The sequence below is a fragment of the Notolepis coatsorum genome, assembly GCF_963971535.1.
Source record: "Notolepis coatsorum genome assembly, chromosome: 14".
Lineage (NCBI taxonomy): Eukaryota > Metazoa > Chordata > Actinopteri > Aulopiformes > Paralepididae > Notolepis > Notolepis coatsorum.
Genome location: NC_140178.1, coordinates 30,337,072 through 30,355,248, shown reverse-complemented (window position 1 = coordinate 30,355,248; position 18,177 = coordinate 30,337,072). Strand labels below are relative to the sequence as shown.

Genomic DNA, 18,177 nt, shown 5'->3' with positions numbered 1-18,177 from the left:
CCCAGTGAAGCTGTATCACCTCTCTACCACAGGATCAAGAAAAGAGGGGTTTGAGATGAGTCAATTGAGACAGATTGTGCGTGCAACTCAATATAAGGAAGTTGTTGCTAATATTTTGTACTCTTGGGTGTACATCATCATTAGCATTCTCTGCCACTGCCTCAGCCATGTCATATTGGCATGTCCAATAAACAACCTGTCATCGATTATTGCACCGTTTGATTTATTACCCATAATTTACCTCTATGCTGGTTTAGCTCAAGGTCAAACCATTGATTTATTTGACTTTTGCCAAGTGAGGCAAGAAAATGCATGTTAATAGCTTTTATATATGACGCTTGTCAGCCCTGCAAATTATGGTGTTTTGTGGACCGGCTTTATCGGTTATCTGTATTGACCGTTTTCTCATTGTTCCCGCCTCTGTTAGTCCAAGAAGTCGGTAGGCCATTATGAAGATTGGAATATCCATTAAACCCTACATCGTGTCTTTGTTTTGCAAACGTATATTTCCAGAAAACCTATTGGAATACCATGATAGTTTTTTTTGCTAATTCAGTATTTCTTCCTCCAATGGATCTTCAAGTCCCGATGTGATTCTGCTCCAGTGTTCTCTGCACTGCTGAACCATTCAAAGCGTATAGAAGAGTTTCGACGAATGTGTTTTTTTCAGGGTCGGGATTTGGGAGAATTGGGGCCAATATTCAATTGCAGTAAATGGGAAACTTCTAAGTGTCAAAATGTACAGTAACACAAACCCTGACCACATGGTTAATATAATAACGTATAAAATAGTTTAACAATACATTTAAAAGTACATGAAGGTCCCAACTAGTCTTTCAACAAACTGAATGGAAATTCTAAACGGACATACAGTAAATAAATGACTCCTGAAAACACGAGACAAATGTAATGATGAATTGAAGAAGTACATAGAGTGCATTCAGGCGTTCCTTTGTCTCAATGAATTCACATATAGTCTACTTGAACTTGAAGGCCAACTTTCTCTTGTTGATCAGATATTTGTGATTATTCTGCACTGCTTTCTATAGCCTAGATAAACATGGAGTTAGCATAAATCTAGCCTGCCAAAATATTGCTAACCTTCCGGATATAAAATATCGCAGTTAAGTTTTCCAGTCAAAATACTGGACTGCACTGTTTAGCCCCCTTCTGGGTAAACTAGCATGAAATTGTATCAGTGGATTCCTTGCCATCTCTAGTTTCATAATGATGTATCGGTCAAACCCTACCATGGAAACTAAAGTGTTGTAGTCAAGTCACTAAATCTCGAGTCTCGAGTCCCCAGTGTCTGAGTCACCATTACCCTAGTCTGAGTCCAAGTCATCAAGGTTGAGTCCACTCCACTCCGGCAGTCAAAGAGCTGACATACTAATAAAAAAAGGTCTACATTAAACATAAATGACACAGCGGTCACCATTTCAAAGGGAGTTTATTTACTTTGTGACACAATAGCCAAACAAATGCACTCGCCGTCAATATCTTATGACAAATGATTAGAAAAAAACAACTGTATTTATCAATGAACAAGTCAAGAGTCCTCATCTGCACCTTCCGAGTCCGAATGCAGTCAATGCTCGAGTCCAAGTTCAAGTCCGAGTCATCAGTGCTCAAGTCCAAGTCGAGTCACGAGTCCTGAAAATCAGTCCAGGACTCGAGTACCACAACACTGCATTTAGAGAACCAGGTAATCATGACAGCAGTTAAGAAATTCAACCAATACATGACAATATTTGGATGGAACTGTATATAGAATACATTGTTGACGAAAAACAGAATATACTGCCATTACTTCTTGGTCTATACGTGAGGTTACCAGGAAAAAAAGATAGCTGTGCGATAACAAGGATACAGGAGTACCATAGATGCTAAATCTATTTACGCAAAGGCATTTCCCATTGGCTGCCACTAGGGACAGAGCTACTGAATGAGTGAGTTGGTCTTATATGCTGCTTCATGTCTGAAAATCGAATTCCGTCTTCTCCATGGAACCTCACACAGTCAGATCTATTCTGTTCTTCACTGGATCCATACACCACGCCCCGCCCCCTTCCCCATACCACGCCCTGGCAAATGCCTGGCATAAATAATCTATACGTCTTCCTTAAAAATATATATACTAGCAATGGGCTGCACTACAGCAGACCTGACCAGTATGGGATTGATTAAATATTGATCCATTATCGATTGATGCCCTGAAGAAATACAGTGCAGTTGGTCCCCCCCCCCCCCCCCCCCCCCCCGTGGAACTGGTGTATTGACCCTCTGGAGTGTTGCATTCTTTTGTTGTCAGGACAATCCCTCATGTTCTCTGCTCCGAGGTTCTAATGAGACAATTCCTCACTTCCATAGCCCGTGTGCATGAACACAGAGTGTTAGCCATGTGTTTAATGTGTGAACCATAGCTTAAAGGCCCAATCAGTGATCAACAAATGGGTAGACCCGACATGTTTTCGTTCTCTAGTTGATTAACTGAACTCTTGATACAAGGACTAACACTCGACGGGTCAAATGATTACATTCGTTTTTAATCGTGTTTGCTGTATTTTGTGGCTGCAAATGGTTTGTTTACCTTGTTAATGTTTGTGAGTAAAAAGAGATCTATATTCCCATTTTCAATGGATTATAGAAGTATCAAATGGGGTATGTTCCTTCTACAGATCAAACTCTTAATGAATCTATGAGAATATACCCAATATCGATATGGTAAAATAATTATAATAATACTAATTTGGGGCTTTAACTTCCTCTCATGTCACCACCCACTCCACCCCCCCCCCTTCTATATTCATCCTTCCAGAAGCCTAAAGCCTCATCCATGGACTCAGCCACCAAACTCACACGGTCGCTGCCATGTCAGGTGCAGGTCAACCAAGGAGAGAATTTGTGAGTGCGCCAAGCTGCATCAAATGTTGATAACCCAGCATGTCTGCTGTACTAATGTATTTCGTTTTTTTTCATTATGTTTTTCCTCAACCCCCCCAGACGGTTAATAAAGTACCCATGTAGCTTTCTATTGGAATGCACTTAATCCAATATTAATAATATTGCACTTTGCGTCTGTGAACAGGAACACGGACCAGTGGCCGCCGAAGCTTATCATGCAGTTGATTCCACAGCAGCTACTGGTGAGACTATTCCCCTTTGTGAGAATATAGGATTTATGAATGAAACGGGAGGTAATCTAAGAGTTTCTTTCTTCCCCCCCCCCCCCTCTCTCTCTCTCTCTCTCTCTCTCTCTCTCTCTCTCTGCAGACAACTCTAGGTCACCTCTTCAGAAACTCCAGAATGGTCCAATTTCTGTTCACCAACAAAGATATGGATTCTCTGAACGGTCTATACCGTATAATGGCCAATGGTTTTGTAAGTCTCTCTCTCTCTCTGAAATCAAAATAAAATTTTGTATTTCTTGCCATATGTAACATGTACAATAGAATGCTTACACTCCGCTCACCCCCCAAGAATACAAAAAACAATAGTGATAACACAGTACAAGAATATTACACCTTAACTCATTGACCGCCACGCTGTTTTCCCATCTCTACTCAATGGCGCCAGCGTTATTGACCATTTTAGCGATGTTGGCGACCCATCGTGTTCTGTATTATAGCTATGGAGACAATAGTATGGCTCATTTGACAGGCATTGTTCATAGTCCAACACTGACTAACCAGTCCATCTCTACATACTTTAGTTTGTGCGCTATTCCATGCTAAACATCGCCTCTTTCCAAAATAATCCAGTCTTTTTTCATAGATGAAACAATTATTTTTATTCGTTCGGGTTGCTCGGGAAGCAGCCGGAGGTAACTCGGTACTGGAAGACAACTGATATACCCAGTTCAAAAAGTAGGCGATACTGCCACTTGGCGGGATACGATATCGTCATTGCAATTCCAACGTAGGCAGCTGTTCCAGGGAGCTCCAAGTGAGTGTTTAGAACGGGGATCAAAGGAAAAATATCAAAGGATCTTGGCGCTCAAGCGTTGGTGACGAAACACGAGTATACTGGTTTTTGGCGCCCAATGAGTTAATAATATATACAGAAAATGATACGACAATATATGTGCAAACAAATACCTGTATTCTGCAGTGGCAAAAGAAAATGCTGTACAGTAATCAGGACAGGTAAGGGGGGGGGGGGGGGGGGGGGGGTGCCGGTGGTCAAGAAGTCGAGGATCCGGTTACAGGGCGGGGTACCCAGGCCCGGTTACAGGTGGGGGTACCCAGGATCCGGTTACAGGTGGGGGTACCCAGGATCCGGTTACAGGTGCGGGCACCCAGGCCCGGGTCCTTTCACTTCTGGATTACTGACTTGGCCTGGACAGCGGTAGACGTTGAGCCGTAGTGGATGAACGGCCCCCTGGCCTGTGTCTGGGTGTTCCACCGCCCCCTGGCCTGTGTCTGGGTGTTCCACGACCCCCTGCACCACGGAAGGGTTCCTTCAGGTTCCGTCAGCTGCCGTATGCAGTCTGCACCTTAGGTGATGGAAGGCCGGCACTGTAGCTCTCTCACTCACTCACTCACTCACTCACTCACTCACTCACTCACTCACTCACTCACTCACTCACTCACTCACTCACTCACTCACTATCTCACTCTCTCACTCTCAAAACAAGCATAAAACATGTTCAGCTCATCTGGGAGGGAGGGGTCTGTGTTGGCGATCCCCTGCTGAGCTCCCCTAGTATTCTGTGGGGTTCCCTAGCCCCTGTCACATGCGTCTGGTGTTCGGAGCTCCTCCCCCACCATACGGGTACTCCAGTATGTTCTTATTATTAAATGTTTTACCCTTTATATCCATCATTCAGCATACCTAAATACATTTGACCATGAGCCACAACCAACCCAGTGTAAAGTCACCCTCTGTCCACTAGTCGGACTCAGAATAATGGCTCTGAGCCGCAGTTTTGTGCTAAAGACCCTAGATGGCGCACTAAGCTAATATTTAGATGTACATGCAAAATGGATAATGGGATTTGAAGCATGCTTTGCCATCAGTATAGAAAATGGGAAGTTTAATTGTTTAGTTTGATTCAGTTCCAAACGGCTTAAATAGTGTCTGCCTGATGGGGGTTTTGTCAATGTGCTGTATTGTTTCTCAGTATTAATCAGGTTATACCGGAGTGAGATAGGAGGTATTGTGGTTCTTGGTCCCACTAAGCCCCACTATCATGGTCTGAATTTAATTTTTGCTCCTGGAATGAACCATACAAACCCGGTTAATACCATTTGGATTAAATTTATAAAACGAATTGTTGACTGTTTGTTTGGACAAAGAAACCATTGGACATTTGATGAAAAAAATTATATAATAATAATAATAATACATAAAGAAATAATACTTGGTGAGATTTTGATTTGTCACCAGCAGGTGGTATAAAAAACAAGTCTGATAAATAAAATACTATTGATACCATTAGGAAATTATCACTTGCATAGTGACTCAGGCGTGGATGATAATGGAAATCAATTCAAGCACATTATGGCAATACACACCCCCCCAATAATTATTCCAATTGGTACTGGTATCACAAAAATAATTTTTTTTAATATAATTTTTCAAATATTCTTTTTAAATGAAGTGTCCTGATAATACAAAAAAATTATTAAAAAAAAAAAAAAAAAAAAAATCCCTTTCCTGAAATAATGCAATCAAACCATGCCATAATCACTTTTGGACCCATGACCTTGTGACTTCTTTCTTGTACTTTGACCTCTAGGCTGGCTGTGTCCACTTCCCCCACAGCGCCCCCTGTGAGGTGCGGGTCCTCATGCTGCTGTACTCGTCCAAGAAGAGGATATTCATGGGCCTCATCCCCAACGATCAGAGTGGCTTTGTCAACGGCATCCGGAAGGTCATCACCAACCACAAACAGGTCCAGCAGAATCGAGTAGTAGGGGTGAGCAGGGGTTGGGGGAGCAGAGGGGGAGGGGGGGGAGTGTGGGCCGCTGGACCTCAGATATACTTCAAATATATCATGGTAAACTAGGAATGGCATAATTCCCCCCGTCAACACCATCACAAAGATTAGAGTTTTGCCCCAGCCAATCTAGGGTTTGACCGATATGGTATTTGCAGGGCAGATAGCGGTATCGATTATTAGTCAATCAAAGAGGCTGGATAGCCGATATTTGGGGCCAATATTCAATTGCAGTAAATGTGAACATCTTTGTCTCAAAATGTACAGTAAAACTAAGCTGCCATTTCAATTAGAATCATCATATGATTAACTTTTCTGTTGTCGGCTCCAAATAGCTTAGCTTAGCACATGAATCAACAGATGATTTTCATGCAAGCTGCACAATACATACGGTAATATAGTTGTCGGATCAATTGATACAAGAGTAGGCTACTTCATGTCATCATCACTGTCCCAGCTATCTGGCTCAGAGTTCTTTTTATTTATATTATCTGAATCGTCCTCAACATCCACAACAAGTTCCAATGCTTGTTGAACATTATACCTCTCTTCGTGTCTTTTTGTAATTTTATTATAAAACCAGGGACAAGCTCTTCTCTCTATCCTCTGTTACGCGCAACCATCTGAACTGGACTATAGAGAAACAATAGGAATGTTCCATTGGTCCTCCCGTCCCACTTGACCATTTCTAGCATTCCCATTGGCTATAGGCTAAAAGCTCAGTCACAGATATATAGACAGAGGGGATTTACAAGCCTGAATGCGGGAGATCGAAAAATACCTATCTAGATGTTTCAAGATCCTAGCTAATTCTAAGTGTACTGCCAGCCTCCCTGTGGGTGACTGAGAAAGACTGATAAGAGAATCTCCCGATTCAGATACAATTAAAATCGAGTCTTTATCATAAGCGGTTCCAAAAGATATTTAATGTTTCGCAAAAACATGCCTTGTGGCGCGGGGGCGTTACACTCAGCTTTCAAGGGTTAATGCCCATACATAGCTGGTTAATCTGTGGCATGCTGCCGTCTTTCTGTTGCCAAAACCTGCATGCACACAGAAATGTCATCATTGTTTACAAACTGTAAAAAGGTCTATTGGGAGACCAGAAGGAGAATCAGTGTTGCACACTGCTTGCCAGGTTACTTGCGGTGGACACCAGCTGGTGAAGGTGGGGGGGGGGGGTGGGTTTGAGGGATGTGGGTTACACCACGGTTACTATAGTTTTGAGTCCATAAAGCCGTCTGCATGTGAATAACGAGGGATTCAAGCAGGTGAGGAGAATGAGATAGAGGAAACTAAGTGATGTCTGTGTTCTTTTAAGAGGCCTGCGTGGGCAGAACAACTAAAGACTGTGTGTGGGGAAACACTAGAGATGTTGGGAGGCAGAGTCCAGGAACATGATGTAAAGAATTGGAGAAACCTGTGTGTGTGTGTGTGTGTGGGGGGGGGGGGGGGGGGTGCACGCACACCACTACAACTTTTTCAGTACCGATACCTGGGCTTTGGATACCTTTTTCAGTAACGATACCTGGGCTTTGGATACCTTTTTCAGTAACGATGCCTGGGCTTTGGGTACCTTTTTCAGTACCGATACCTGGGCTTTGGGTACTGATCCAATACATTACTTTTATTGAACATTTACATTTTGTCATTTAGCTGATGCTTTTATCCAAAGCGACTTACTAGTTTTGTACAACAAGACAGCAGGAAGGGTACAACTCTATCAGCTGAGTAACAATGTTCATCAAAGTGTTGAGTGCTATAGTGTTGGTTAGTATATTAGGACAAGTGCATGACAGTAAGGTTAGGGTTATTTTTTTTAATTTAATTTAATTTAATAAATCTTTTCATTTCAGATAAGTGCGTCTTTAGTCGACGGCGAAAGATTGGATGGGTTTCGGCTGAACAGTATAGACTTTGACAATCTTTTTGTGGTCATTGGACAAAAGGCATAATAAATAAAATATTTTTTAGAGAGTTGTCAAAAATGCAGCAAATCAAGTCACTTTGATTTCTGGCACGTTAGACGTGTTTCTTGGGGAAATTCTTGGATACCGATATAACATTCTAGCCTGGTATCGGATATCGGTGCATCCCTGGGGGGGGGGGGGGGGGGGTACTAAATACAGACAGGCGCAGGAGTCAAAAGAGACAGGAGGAGCACATGAAGAGGCCCTTCCTGTCCACTCAGGAGCTTTCCTGGGGGGTAAATGTCTGTCAGCTCAGTTTTCCTGGGGGGTAAATGTCCCGTCAGCTCAGTTTTCCTGGGGGGTAAATGTCCCGTCAGCTCAGTTTTCCTGGGGGGTAAATGTCCCGTCAGCTCAGTTTTCCTGGGGGGTAAATGTCCCGTCCGCTCATCAGTTTTCCTGGGGGGTAAATGTCCCGTCAGCTCAGTTTTCCTGGGGGGTAAATGTCCCGTCAGCTCAGTTTTCCTGGGGGGTAAATGTCCCGTCATGGAAATTCCACTCTCCCCGTCTCTTCCTCGCCTCCTCTGATTGCACCAGACCGTTCCCCAGGCTCATCAACGCCCCCAGGAGGCCGCTTTTAACAAATCCTCCAGGTTGCCATCGGCCGGATTGGGAGCCGGCAGGCGCGGCTCGGCGAAGAGTCCCACGGCTCAGCGGAAGCGGTTCACATTAGTTACATTACATTTCTTCTTGCAGTCTTTCTGTTCCCATTAAGGTTGATGGCACTTGTTTACTCAGCCTGCTAATTTTACGTGTTGGAAAGAAGGTGGCGCGTCCTGTATCTGCGAGCCACATGTGTGTGTTTAGAGGCATTTAGAGAAGGCAGAAGATATCAAATCATAATGAAGACATTTCTTTCTTTTCTCCTCTTTCCTCGCGCCTCTCGCGTGTCATCACATATTCAACGCTGCATTGCTAATGGCGGAACGCTACAGCAATCTTAACATGATTAAAATGTCAATTTGGGGGCAGTAGTTAGGGCTCCTTTGTGCAATGCCCCGAGCTGTATTTCTTGGGGGTACGAGATTGGATTTTGCTCTGTGCACACACAGTAAAACAAAATAGAATATCCCCCCCCACACACCCTAAATGTGATCGTGTGTGTGTGTGTGCTCTGAAATCTGTATTCAAGTGTTTTCAGGTTACTGGGTTAAAGAGAGAAGATGAGGCAATGGGAAACGATAGGGCTGAACCAGGAATATTTCATTGTCCCTAAAAGAACTGGAGCTTTGTTTGTTGTTGTTGTTTTTGTTGTTGTAGCTGTTAGTAATACAGCTACTCTGTATATTAGTATGGGCAGGCGGAGATTTGCTCATATTTCTCACGAGGGGGGTGGCTGGCTGGTAAATGGTTTCCCCCTCGCATCTACCTTTAAAATCTGGAGTTCACAGAGAGGTTCCAGGAGGACGGCTCCCTCCCTCGCTATCAGCGGAAAGAGCTGTGAAAACAATCCCTGTGATTAATACTGAGCGAGAGAACTTTGGAAGGCAGATGTTAATGACTGTTCTCTCTCTCTCTCTCCCCTTCTGTTTTGTTTCCGTGCTCCAGCTGGGCGGTGTGGGGGGCGCCATGCCACAGGGCCAGGTACCCGCCGCCCCCAACTTTCTCAACAGGCCCACCGGACCCATACCCGTCTCCCATGGCAACGTCCCGCAGCAGGTGTGGTAATATATATATATACACACGCTCTCTGTGGCCTGTCCTGTCCTGCCTTGCGCCTCATCAGTCCTCCTCCCTCTCCTCTCCTCCTCACACTCCTCCTGGTTGGCTGGCCGGCTGGCTGCATTGCCCCGTTTGAACCTCCGCCAGTGTGCATGCCTTGCTGTTAACCCTTTCCTCCCCTGTCCTCATCTCTCTCTCTCTCCCTCTCCCCCCCCCCCCCCCCCCTCTCTCTCTCTCTCTCTCTCTCTCTCTCCTGTGTCCAGTCTGTGGTGGTGGGCATGCCCCCCGTTAGTCAGGTCACTATGATGGAGGACCAGCAGAGACTCAACAACTTGGTGAGACTTGCCTCACAACGTGTTATAACAAACAAACAAACAAAAAAAAAAGACAAAAGTCCGCCCCTAAAACGCGATTAACCTATCTCGAACACCGCCCTCTTTTCAGCGACTGTTGTGATTGGAGGATCGAGAACAGAGGGTTGGGTTTTAGAGTGGTCAATTTACATTGTGCTTCTCCGACGATCTCGGGACATTTAAAACTGTACGACATGGCGTCAGATCTACGTGACACGTTCCAGCAGCAACTATAGCAAAGAGGAGGCTCAAAGTTTGCAGATGGAAATAGCGATTTCTGGGAATTAATCCACATAATCACTGCTGGTTCGAATTGTATCTAGTCAAGTGTAGCACTCGAGTTCAACACTGTTTGGCGAACAATGTCACTGACTCTTAGCTCTTAGAGTTGTACCCTTCCTGCTGACTTGTACAGAACTTGTAAGTCACTTTGGATAAAAGCGTCAGCTAAATGACTAAACGTAAACATAGTCATTTTTATCACTGGTTTCAATCGGGATGCTTGGCACAATAAATGAAGAACAACTTTGTTCAGTCCAAAATTATGTAGGCCTTTATGCCTCTTTATTAATTGTGACTATATAATGTGTGGCATTGCGCCATATTGTATGGCAATTTGGCAAACACTTCTTTTCTTCGTTGTGAGAATAGTATGGCGCAGTACCAGGAATCAGGGGTGAGAAAAGGACTGTAGCCTATTGATATGAAAGAGCATTTTTATTTCCTTGCCTGCAATTTAAATCACTGGCCTTTCTTCCCAAATATGATGAGACATAAATCCAATAAGGGTGGAACTGGTTTTGTCATGGCATGGTGTTCCCCAGCCGCCCGCTTTGCACCAGCATCCCAAAACGAGTGCATGTTATTCGCCTCTCGGGGAAGCGAGACCCACAGCCTTACAGAGCCTGGGAAAGGGTTGACAGGACGTCACTTCTAGTCAGGAGGCTATTTTCAACATATGGCACAATGGAAATAACTGCTTGTAGAGCAACACTGGAGAGGATATTGGACAACTTTCAGGAGCGTTAAACCAGCGCCGTAGGAAATGGCCAGAGTTTGAATGACAGGAGGGAAATAGGCTCCTTGCGTGGAGAAGGCATTCCTTTCTGTGTACTTCTGCCTAAGACCAGCATCATCAAATCACTGTCACAAGGATGAACTCGGGTTGCATTATTTCTTTGTAAAGTATGTGAATAGCTAGTGTTAGCATTATCTGGATAATTATCTTACATTACCTAAACAGGAACTTGGTGCAGCTTATCTTTATGTGAGCTACTGTCAAAATCCAGCTAGATGGCCTAGTTGAATTCCCTTTCTGTCCCGCGCTGAAAAGCCATATAAGAATGTCTTAATCCTTTGACCATGTCGCAGTAATTTAAAGGTACCGGTACTGTAAGTGTTTAAAAATATATATATATAATTAAGTGTTAAATAGCTCTACATTCTGACAGCCATCACTGATATATAGAGTGTTTTGTCAGTAACGTGGGTCTCCCAGTCCCTCTGCTATGCAGTAAACGGAGAATACATTTTCTGGTATCCCTTCCCACTTTATCCAATCAGGACAGAGAACCCTAGATATTTGTACTTATTTCAAGAGATCTTGCCAAGCCACATTAGCTTACTGCACTGGCAGATTACTTTACTTGTTTCGAGGACACATTTCCTTAAAACTAGTTTTTATTTCTTATTTTTGTCTTATTTTTGCAGTGTAGAGTTCTCTCTCATAATTGGATAAAGTGGGAACGGGATACCAGAAAATGTATTTTTTGTGTTTACTGCAGAGCGGAGGGACTAGGAGACCCATGTTACTGACCAAGCACTCTATATCAGTGATGGCTGTAAGAGTGTAGAGCTATTATTTTAACATGTAGACCACTTGTTTTAACAAACAACACAACTTTCAGCTCATTTTAGGATAGGACTGCACTGGTCCTCGTCGGCTGCTTGGTCGTTTAAAAAGGCAGTCAAATAAAGTTAGGCTCTCAACTAAACTGACGAGGAGCAGAGAAATTAACAACTTGAACACATAGTCTAAAATAATTTTGCTGTGTGCCTACAATGTAACAGTTTATTTTTGGCCATTAATTTCTGCTTTATTCAACTGCAGGGTTTACACAATTGCATCGGGGGTAGGCAAAGGAAAATACTGGCGCTACCACCCATTCCGCTGTGCCTCAAAGTGCCTTCAATCAGGAAACTGAAATCTTGGCCGCAGTTGGCCGAAAGGAAGAGATCACATAATTTAACATAATGGATTTCTTTGTTGAGAACATGCGTTTACAGAGCGGTCAGTGTATTCCCACACTTCACTGAGGTGCCGCGGTGGGAAAATACGACTTAAAGCGTAAAAACTGATTTCATAAACACTGCACGGAATCCGTGTTACTACGTTATGGACCATGTCACCACTATTTCTACTGACTGATTGACTCGCTACTGTTCACTGTTATCACTATTATCACAATCATTATTATTACTTTGTTCTGTTATTATTTATTAATAGATATTTATAATATAATGGTATTATATATACCTTTATGCTATATATACACCCCCCTGCTGGTATGATACCTGAATTTCCCCAAGGGGATTAATAAAGCAACACTTGACTTGAAAAGAATGAAGCAGCAGAAAATCGCTGGTGTATTGCATCCGTCTCCCGCGCAGCCTACACGTCTGGTAGAGATTGCAGCATTAGAGTAAGATTAGAGCGTCTCTGTCCCGACACACACACGCGTCATAAAAACACATCTGAAAACACTGCCTGTGCACATTCCCCCATAAGCTGGAAATTGGAGTATCAAAAGTTTAATTTGTGATGTCATCACGTCACACTTTGTGGAGTTGGTCCATTGACAACTTAGCCGCCGACTCTGTGGGCTCAAATCTTTTTTCTTTCGAGCTATTGCATCCAAATTAATTGGATTTAAATTGAAGGGCTCTGAATCTGAAAATGTACCCATATCCCCGTAACATCGCCACGGTTACTGTCCATAGCATCCTAGGTGTTGTTCCACTACTTGCCGTCTATGGAGCAGCTCCAGGATTTGTCTCTTGATGGCATCATTATTTCATTTCATTCTAATTATTTATTTATTTATAAGTCAAGACAAGTCATTTATTTATAAAGCACGTTTAAGAACTCAAGAGCCAACCAAAGTGCTGTACAATCAAAGCATAAAATGTCATAATATAAAATACAAAAAGGCACAGCAGGACAAGACGGTACATTCAGAGAATAGGACAACAGTAGGCCAACACACGGACAGGGGAGCACAAGTACAATATAGCACACAGGGGACAGAGGAGCACAAGAAGAGATACAAGGGGGAGGGGGCAGGATAAAATTGCATGGGAGTGTGTGAGTTAGGGTGTGGGGAAATCAGGGTTTATTCAAGTATAGGGAGTAAAAGTGGGTTTTTAGTCTGGCCTTAAATGTCTCCAGCGAGGGGGCAGATCGGATCTCCAGGGGAATTATACAGGAAACTCTTTTTAAAATTCAAAGATATGACGTTTAAAAAGGCTGGAGCTCTACTCAGTAGACCGATTGATTTTCAGAGGGTTCCCTGTCCTGCAAAGAGATAAGGAGAGTGACTTAGTCATAAAAAAGCGTCGGGAAATAGAATAGATCAGAGAAATATAAGGGGAGAGATACATACTGTAGATAAGGATGAGGTATAGAAAAGAGTTAACTATTAAGTTAGCTTATTTAACATCTTCCCTGGAGTTAGACAAGAAGATACATACCTTTTTTTGTCTCTCTGCATGCATTAGGCTTAGGGAATGCCCGCGCCGTTAGCGTAGCTTAGCTTCATCACTGGAAGTGGGTCAGACCTTTACCCTGAAGTTCCCTACAGTCACGAAATACACTCCAAATACAACTCCAAAAATGTTGTGACCTGTGTATTTACCACGTGGAGAAATAAAAAATAATTTAATTAGACATTTACGTTTTCTAAGCAGATATACCGTACTCGGATTTTTTTTTTGCCAAACCACTCCTCTCTGGGCTCAGTGATTTCACGTCACCAGTGCTACTTTCTAACGTGAGGCCAGTGTTTGTTTACATTTTCATTTCATTCAAAGGATCAGAACCGATTGAAGTTATTATGGATACCATGACTGTGGTAAGTTTTAAGGGGCTAGCGTTACACAATAAATGAGTTATAATAATACCACAAGTGTGGATTCACTCGCCCAAACCCTGTAGCCGTGCATCGCAGTCACGAAAGGGGCTAACTAGGTCCATAGTCCAGCAACGTTATGTCCTATTCATCAATCTCACAATATTCACTAACGTTAGACAGATGGAATACAGCCTTCCATCTAAAAACATAAATTAAAACTTACCAGTCATGGTATCCATAATAACTTCAATCGGTTCGGATCCTTTGAATGAAATGAAAATGTAAACAAACACTGGCCTCACGTTAGAAAGTAGCACTGCTGACGTGAAATCACTGAGCCCAGAGAGGAGTGGTTCGGCAAAAAATAGTTCCGAGTATATCTGCTTAGAAAACGTAAATGTCGAATTCAATATTTTTTTTCTCCACGTGGTAAATACACAGGTCACAACATGTTTACAGGAACGTTTTGGAGTTGTATTTGGAGTGTATTTCGTGACTGTAGGGGACTGTAGTTTCAAGTTTCAAGTTTCTTTAATAGTTGTCATACAGAAGTACAGAATACTTTCATACAAAATGCTTCTTACTGTTACGCTCCAGAGACTGTGCTAGACAAGATAGTATCAAATAACATAGTATAGCATGTTTAGGGAACTTCAGGGTAAAGGTCTGACCCACTTCCAGTGATGAAGCTAAGCTACGCTAACAGTGCGGGCGTTCCCTAAGCCTAATGCATGCAGAGAGACAAAAAAGGTATGTATCTTCTTATCTAACTCCAGGGAAGATGTTAAATACGGTAAGCTAATTTCCCAAAATGTTGGAGTTTTCCTTTAAAAAAAAAAACGACACTTTTCTATACACACCCAAATGCATACATAGACACACACAATGATGCACGCACACACATATTCTGATGACCCCCTTGAAAATGAGATGTTACGTCTCAAGGGGTTATTCCTAATAAAGAAAGAACTCTACCGTTTTCAAATTCTTCCCTCTTTCAGCTCAGCACCGGTCTGGTGGACAGCTCCTTTCCACTCGGCATGTGTTTACTGTTTGGGTGGGCCTTTATCTCATAGCATGCCTGCCATATTCCTTCTGGTTGAAAAACACATTTCATTTGTGTTTATTTAATCAAATCTTACATGTGTGTACTTGGCACGAAGATAATGCACTTTAATGATGCCATACTTCAGTCCAACCTCTCTAGTTATCTCTTTAGTTTGTAAAGTTAGTTGGAAGTACCAATGTTGTCATCCCAACCACGATTTCGGTGCTTCGAGAAAACCTTTTTAGAAAATGATGTCATAGGCCTACTGTCATAGGCCTTTTCACCCTGATCTTCTAAATTAGTTTGGGGCAATCTAATTAGCGATAAATACAGTGGTGTCTGTCCAAGCGTAGTAACTCTTATCTTCTCTATCCTTTTAAACCTCTCGAACTGTGCGACACTCGCTCAGATGACGATGAGAGCAGCAGGTCCTGCCAACCAGCAGCCGCCAGGCGTGGGCGCTCCACCCAACCAGGTCGCTCAAGGTGGCCAAGCCCCGCCTCAGGGTGCCATGCTCCGCCTTCCAAACCCGGGAGCCAATCCGCAGCTGCGCAGTCTCCTCCTCAGCCAACAGCAGCCAGTAAGAATGTAACAAAATGACTATTCCAGTGATCACCATTGTACCCCTGTCGGCAATCACAAATGACTCACTACGCAGCACATGGCTCATGTAGAAAATGTCTCAAAGCGTTTCGAGTGACCTTTGCGCTTCTTGTGAAAATCCAGCCTTTTGCTGATGTTAAACGCGGCTTCCTTTCTGTCTCCCGTGTCTCTCTCGCAGCAGGGGGGCGTGCCTCACATGCAGGGCATGATGCCCCACCAGGGCTTAGGCCAGCAGCTGGTTCACCCGGCACCAGGAGGTCCTCAGATGCAGGGCCAGTGGAGACAGCCTCTGCAAGGTGGGCCATCAGCAGCAGTCAAACCCCCATACTGTAAACATACATGAGACTGTAAACCCAGCGATGAGCTAGGTGACGCTCTGCTTTTAGATATTATGAGGATCCTAAGCAAGCATCAAGCGTTGTAATGACAAAAGAAAAACAAAAAAACACTACAGCTTATTAGTCCTGATTTTTAATCTTCTGTATTTGGAGCTTTGTCTCCCATCAGTATCACCCACGAAACCTCTTGAGCAACCAATGACCTAATCGCCCTAAATCTTCTCTCGCTAACCTCCCTCCCACGTCCTCTTGGTTCCCTCCACAGGTCAGATGCTGATGGCCGCGGGTCAGAGAGGGAACGTAGCGCAGCCTGGAATGCCCCAGGTGTCCAGCGTCATGGAGGACGAGGTCCTCATGGATCTCGTATGATTCGTTCTGGACCGTAGAGATGTCGCTGATAGCAGGGGGGCCGTTCCGTTTTCACCTCTACGACGTTCTTTGAAGGGTCGTATATAGGTGACGCACTACAATGACTGCAATAGATCTTTTTCTTCTTTTTTTTTTTTTGTGTGGATAGAGTTGTCATGGGAAATCTGCGTCGGATCGGCTGTGCGTGAGACTCCCCCGACGTGTTCTATTACCGTGGCGATGGCATCATATGAAGGAACATTCTAGTGGCGGTTGGAACATGAGTCTCAATCACTGTCCACACTGTGTGACAATAATGCTCCGTTTCCATGACGATGGAACCATCGGACTTCTATGTCAACTACATTATTGTGTACCAAAGGAGATTACCATAAGTTACATTGATACATTAGGAAAGGCCCTTTCTATTTCATTAATGTTCGGAGCTCTGGACTCGTCACAGTACAATTTTCTTTTTTTATATATATATATAAATATAAGCTGCTGAATATAATTGGCAGCATATATTTCAAGCATTATAGTCATCATGTATATGTTGTAAGCAGGACTCACGCTGGGACACGCTGCACTCTAATCCACCATGTTAACTTAATGAGTCCATCAGCTCTTATTTCGCTTCCTATACCTGTTTTACATTTTTTTACCGTTCGAATTATGAAATGTCTTTTCTTTTTTTCTTTTTTTTTATCAAGGTTTTAGTTTTCTGGTTGGACCTTTTTGACTGAAAGATATGGTTGTTTTATTGAGATGAAATAAAAAGAATAATAATTTTGTGAAGGACGTGTGACGCTAATTGGGGGGGGGGGGGGGGGTAAAGGTTGTTTCTCGGTATGAAAAGGCGTCGCTGTTGGGAGCGCACACATGGCGCTGAGCCCGTGAAGACCACCAGTCTCCACAATCTACCCCTCCCCCACACACACACAGACACCTTAAGGTGAGGGAGAGACCGGGAATAGACACAAATAGTTGGTTCAGTGTATTTCCTTTGGCCAAACGGTGTCACAGTGTTAATTTTAACTACTCCAATATGTTGTGGAACCATAGAGGGGGGCCCCTTGTGCCAAGTAGTCCTACCAGATGGCATCAGTTGGCCATGTTCTCCCTGGCATGACGTACTGTCAGGCTGACCGCATGCGCACATGGCAGCGAGTCCACATATGTGCACAGAATCAGCTTTGCAACTTGCGAATGCAGACCAAACGGTCTCATGCACACACGCACACACACACACACACACCACAATCGCTTTCAAACGTTAGCACAAAGTGTTACGATGTGTAGTACTATACACAGACTCCTGTGCTGAGGGCACATAGCTCGATGAGCCGTCCCACAGATGTGGAAGCATCAAAGCATATACATGTGAACTCTGTTTGCCCCCAAACACACAAATTCTCATCTTGGGGTTCAAACAGGAATTTTGTATTTTATTTATATATATATTTATTTGTTTTACACTTGCACACCATGTACACCGACTTGGATTTCTCACACGCACTGACAGGAAGTGATGTCAGTCCCAGTCACCTGGGAGACGGGAGACGGTTGCTAAGATACCGTGACAGTGGGTTCTTGTTTCTAAGCTTTTCCTTAGCCCTCGCGCTCTCACATGGACTCACACAGACAGACACTGGTCCCTCAGTGGCTGCTGTACGTCTTAGCTCTCTCCCTCCATCTCCCTCTATCTCCTCTCACATCATCTTTCTTTTAGTATCTGTCTTGAGATCATTCATATTTCAACATTTCCTTTATTACGCCACCAGTGT

General features: G+C 43.5%; 1 protein-coding gene across 2 annotated transcripts in view; it reads left to right on the top strand.

Annotated features, from left to right (window-relative positions):
* Nucleotides 1-17,157, top strand: part of med25 (mediator complex subunit 25) — a 38,321-nt gene extending 21,164 nt beyond the window's left edge. The window contains exons 12-20 of one of the 2 annotated variants that reach the window (XM_084328584.1): nt 2,819-2,904; nt 3,089-3,146; nt 3,274-3,381; nt 5,741-5,920; nt 9,457-9,567; nt 9,834-9,905; nt 15,511-15,681; nt 15,883-16,000; nt 16,308-17,157. In XM_084328584.1, coding sequence (XP_084184710.1) covers nt 2,819-2,904; nt 3,089-3,146; nt 3,274-3,381; nt 5,741-5,920; nt 9,457-9,567; nt 9,834-9,905; nt 15,511-15,681; nt 15,883-16,000; nt 16,308-16,411 — 1,008 coding nt within the window. In that variant the 3' untranslated portion in view covers nt 16,412-17,157. The remainder of the gene's footprint in view (nt 1-2,818; nt 2,905-3,088; nt 3,147-3,273; nt 3,382-5,740; nt 5,921-9,456; nt 9,568-9,833; nt 9,906-15,510; nt 15,682-15,882; nt 16,001-16,307) is intronic. The other variant, XM_084328585.1, reaches the window with a different exon arrangement.
* The last annotated feature ends 1,020 nt before the right edge of the window (nt 17,158-18,177 follow it).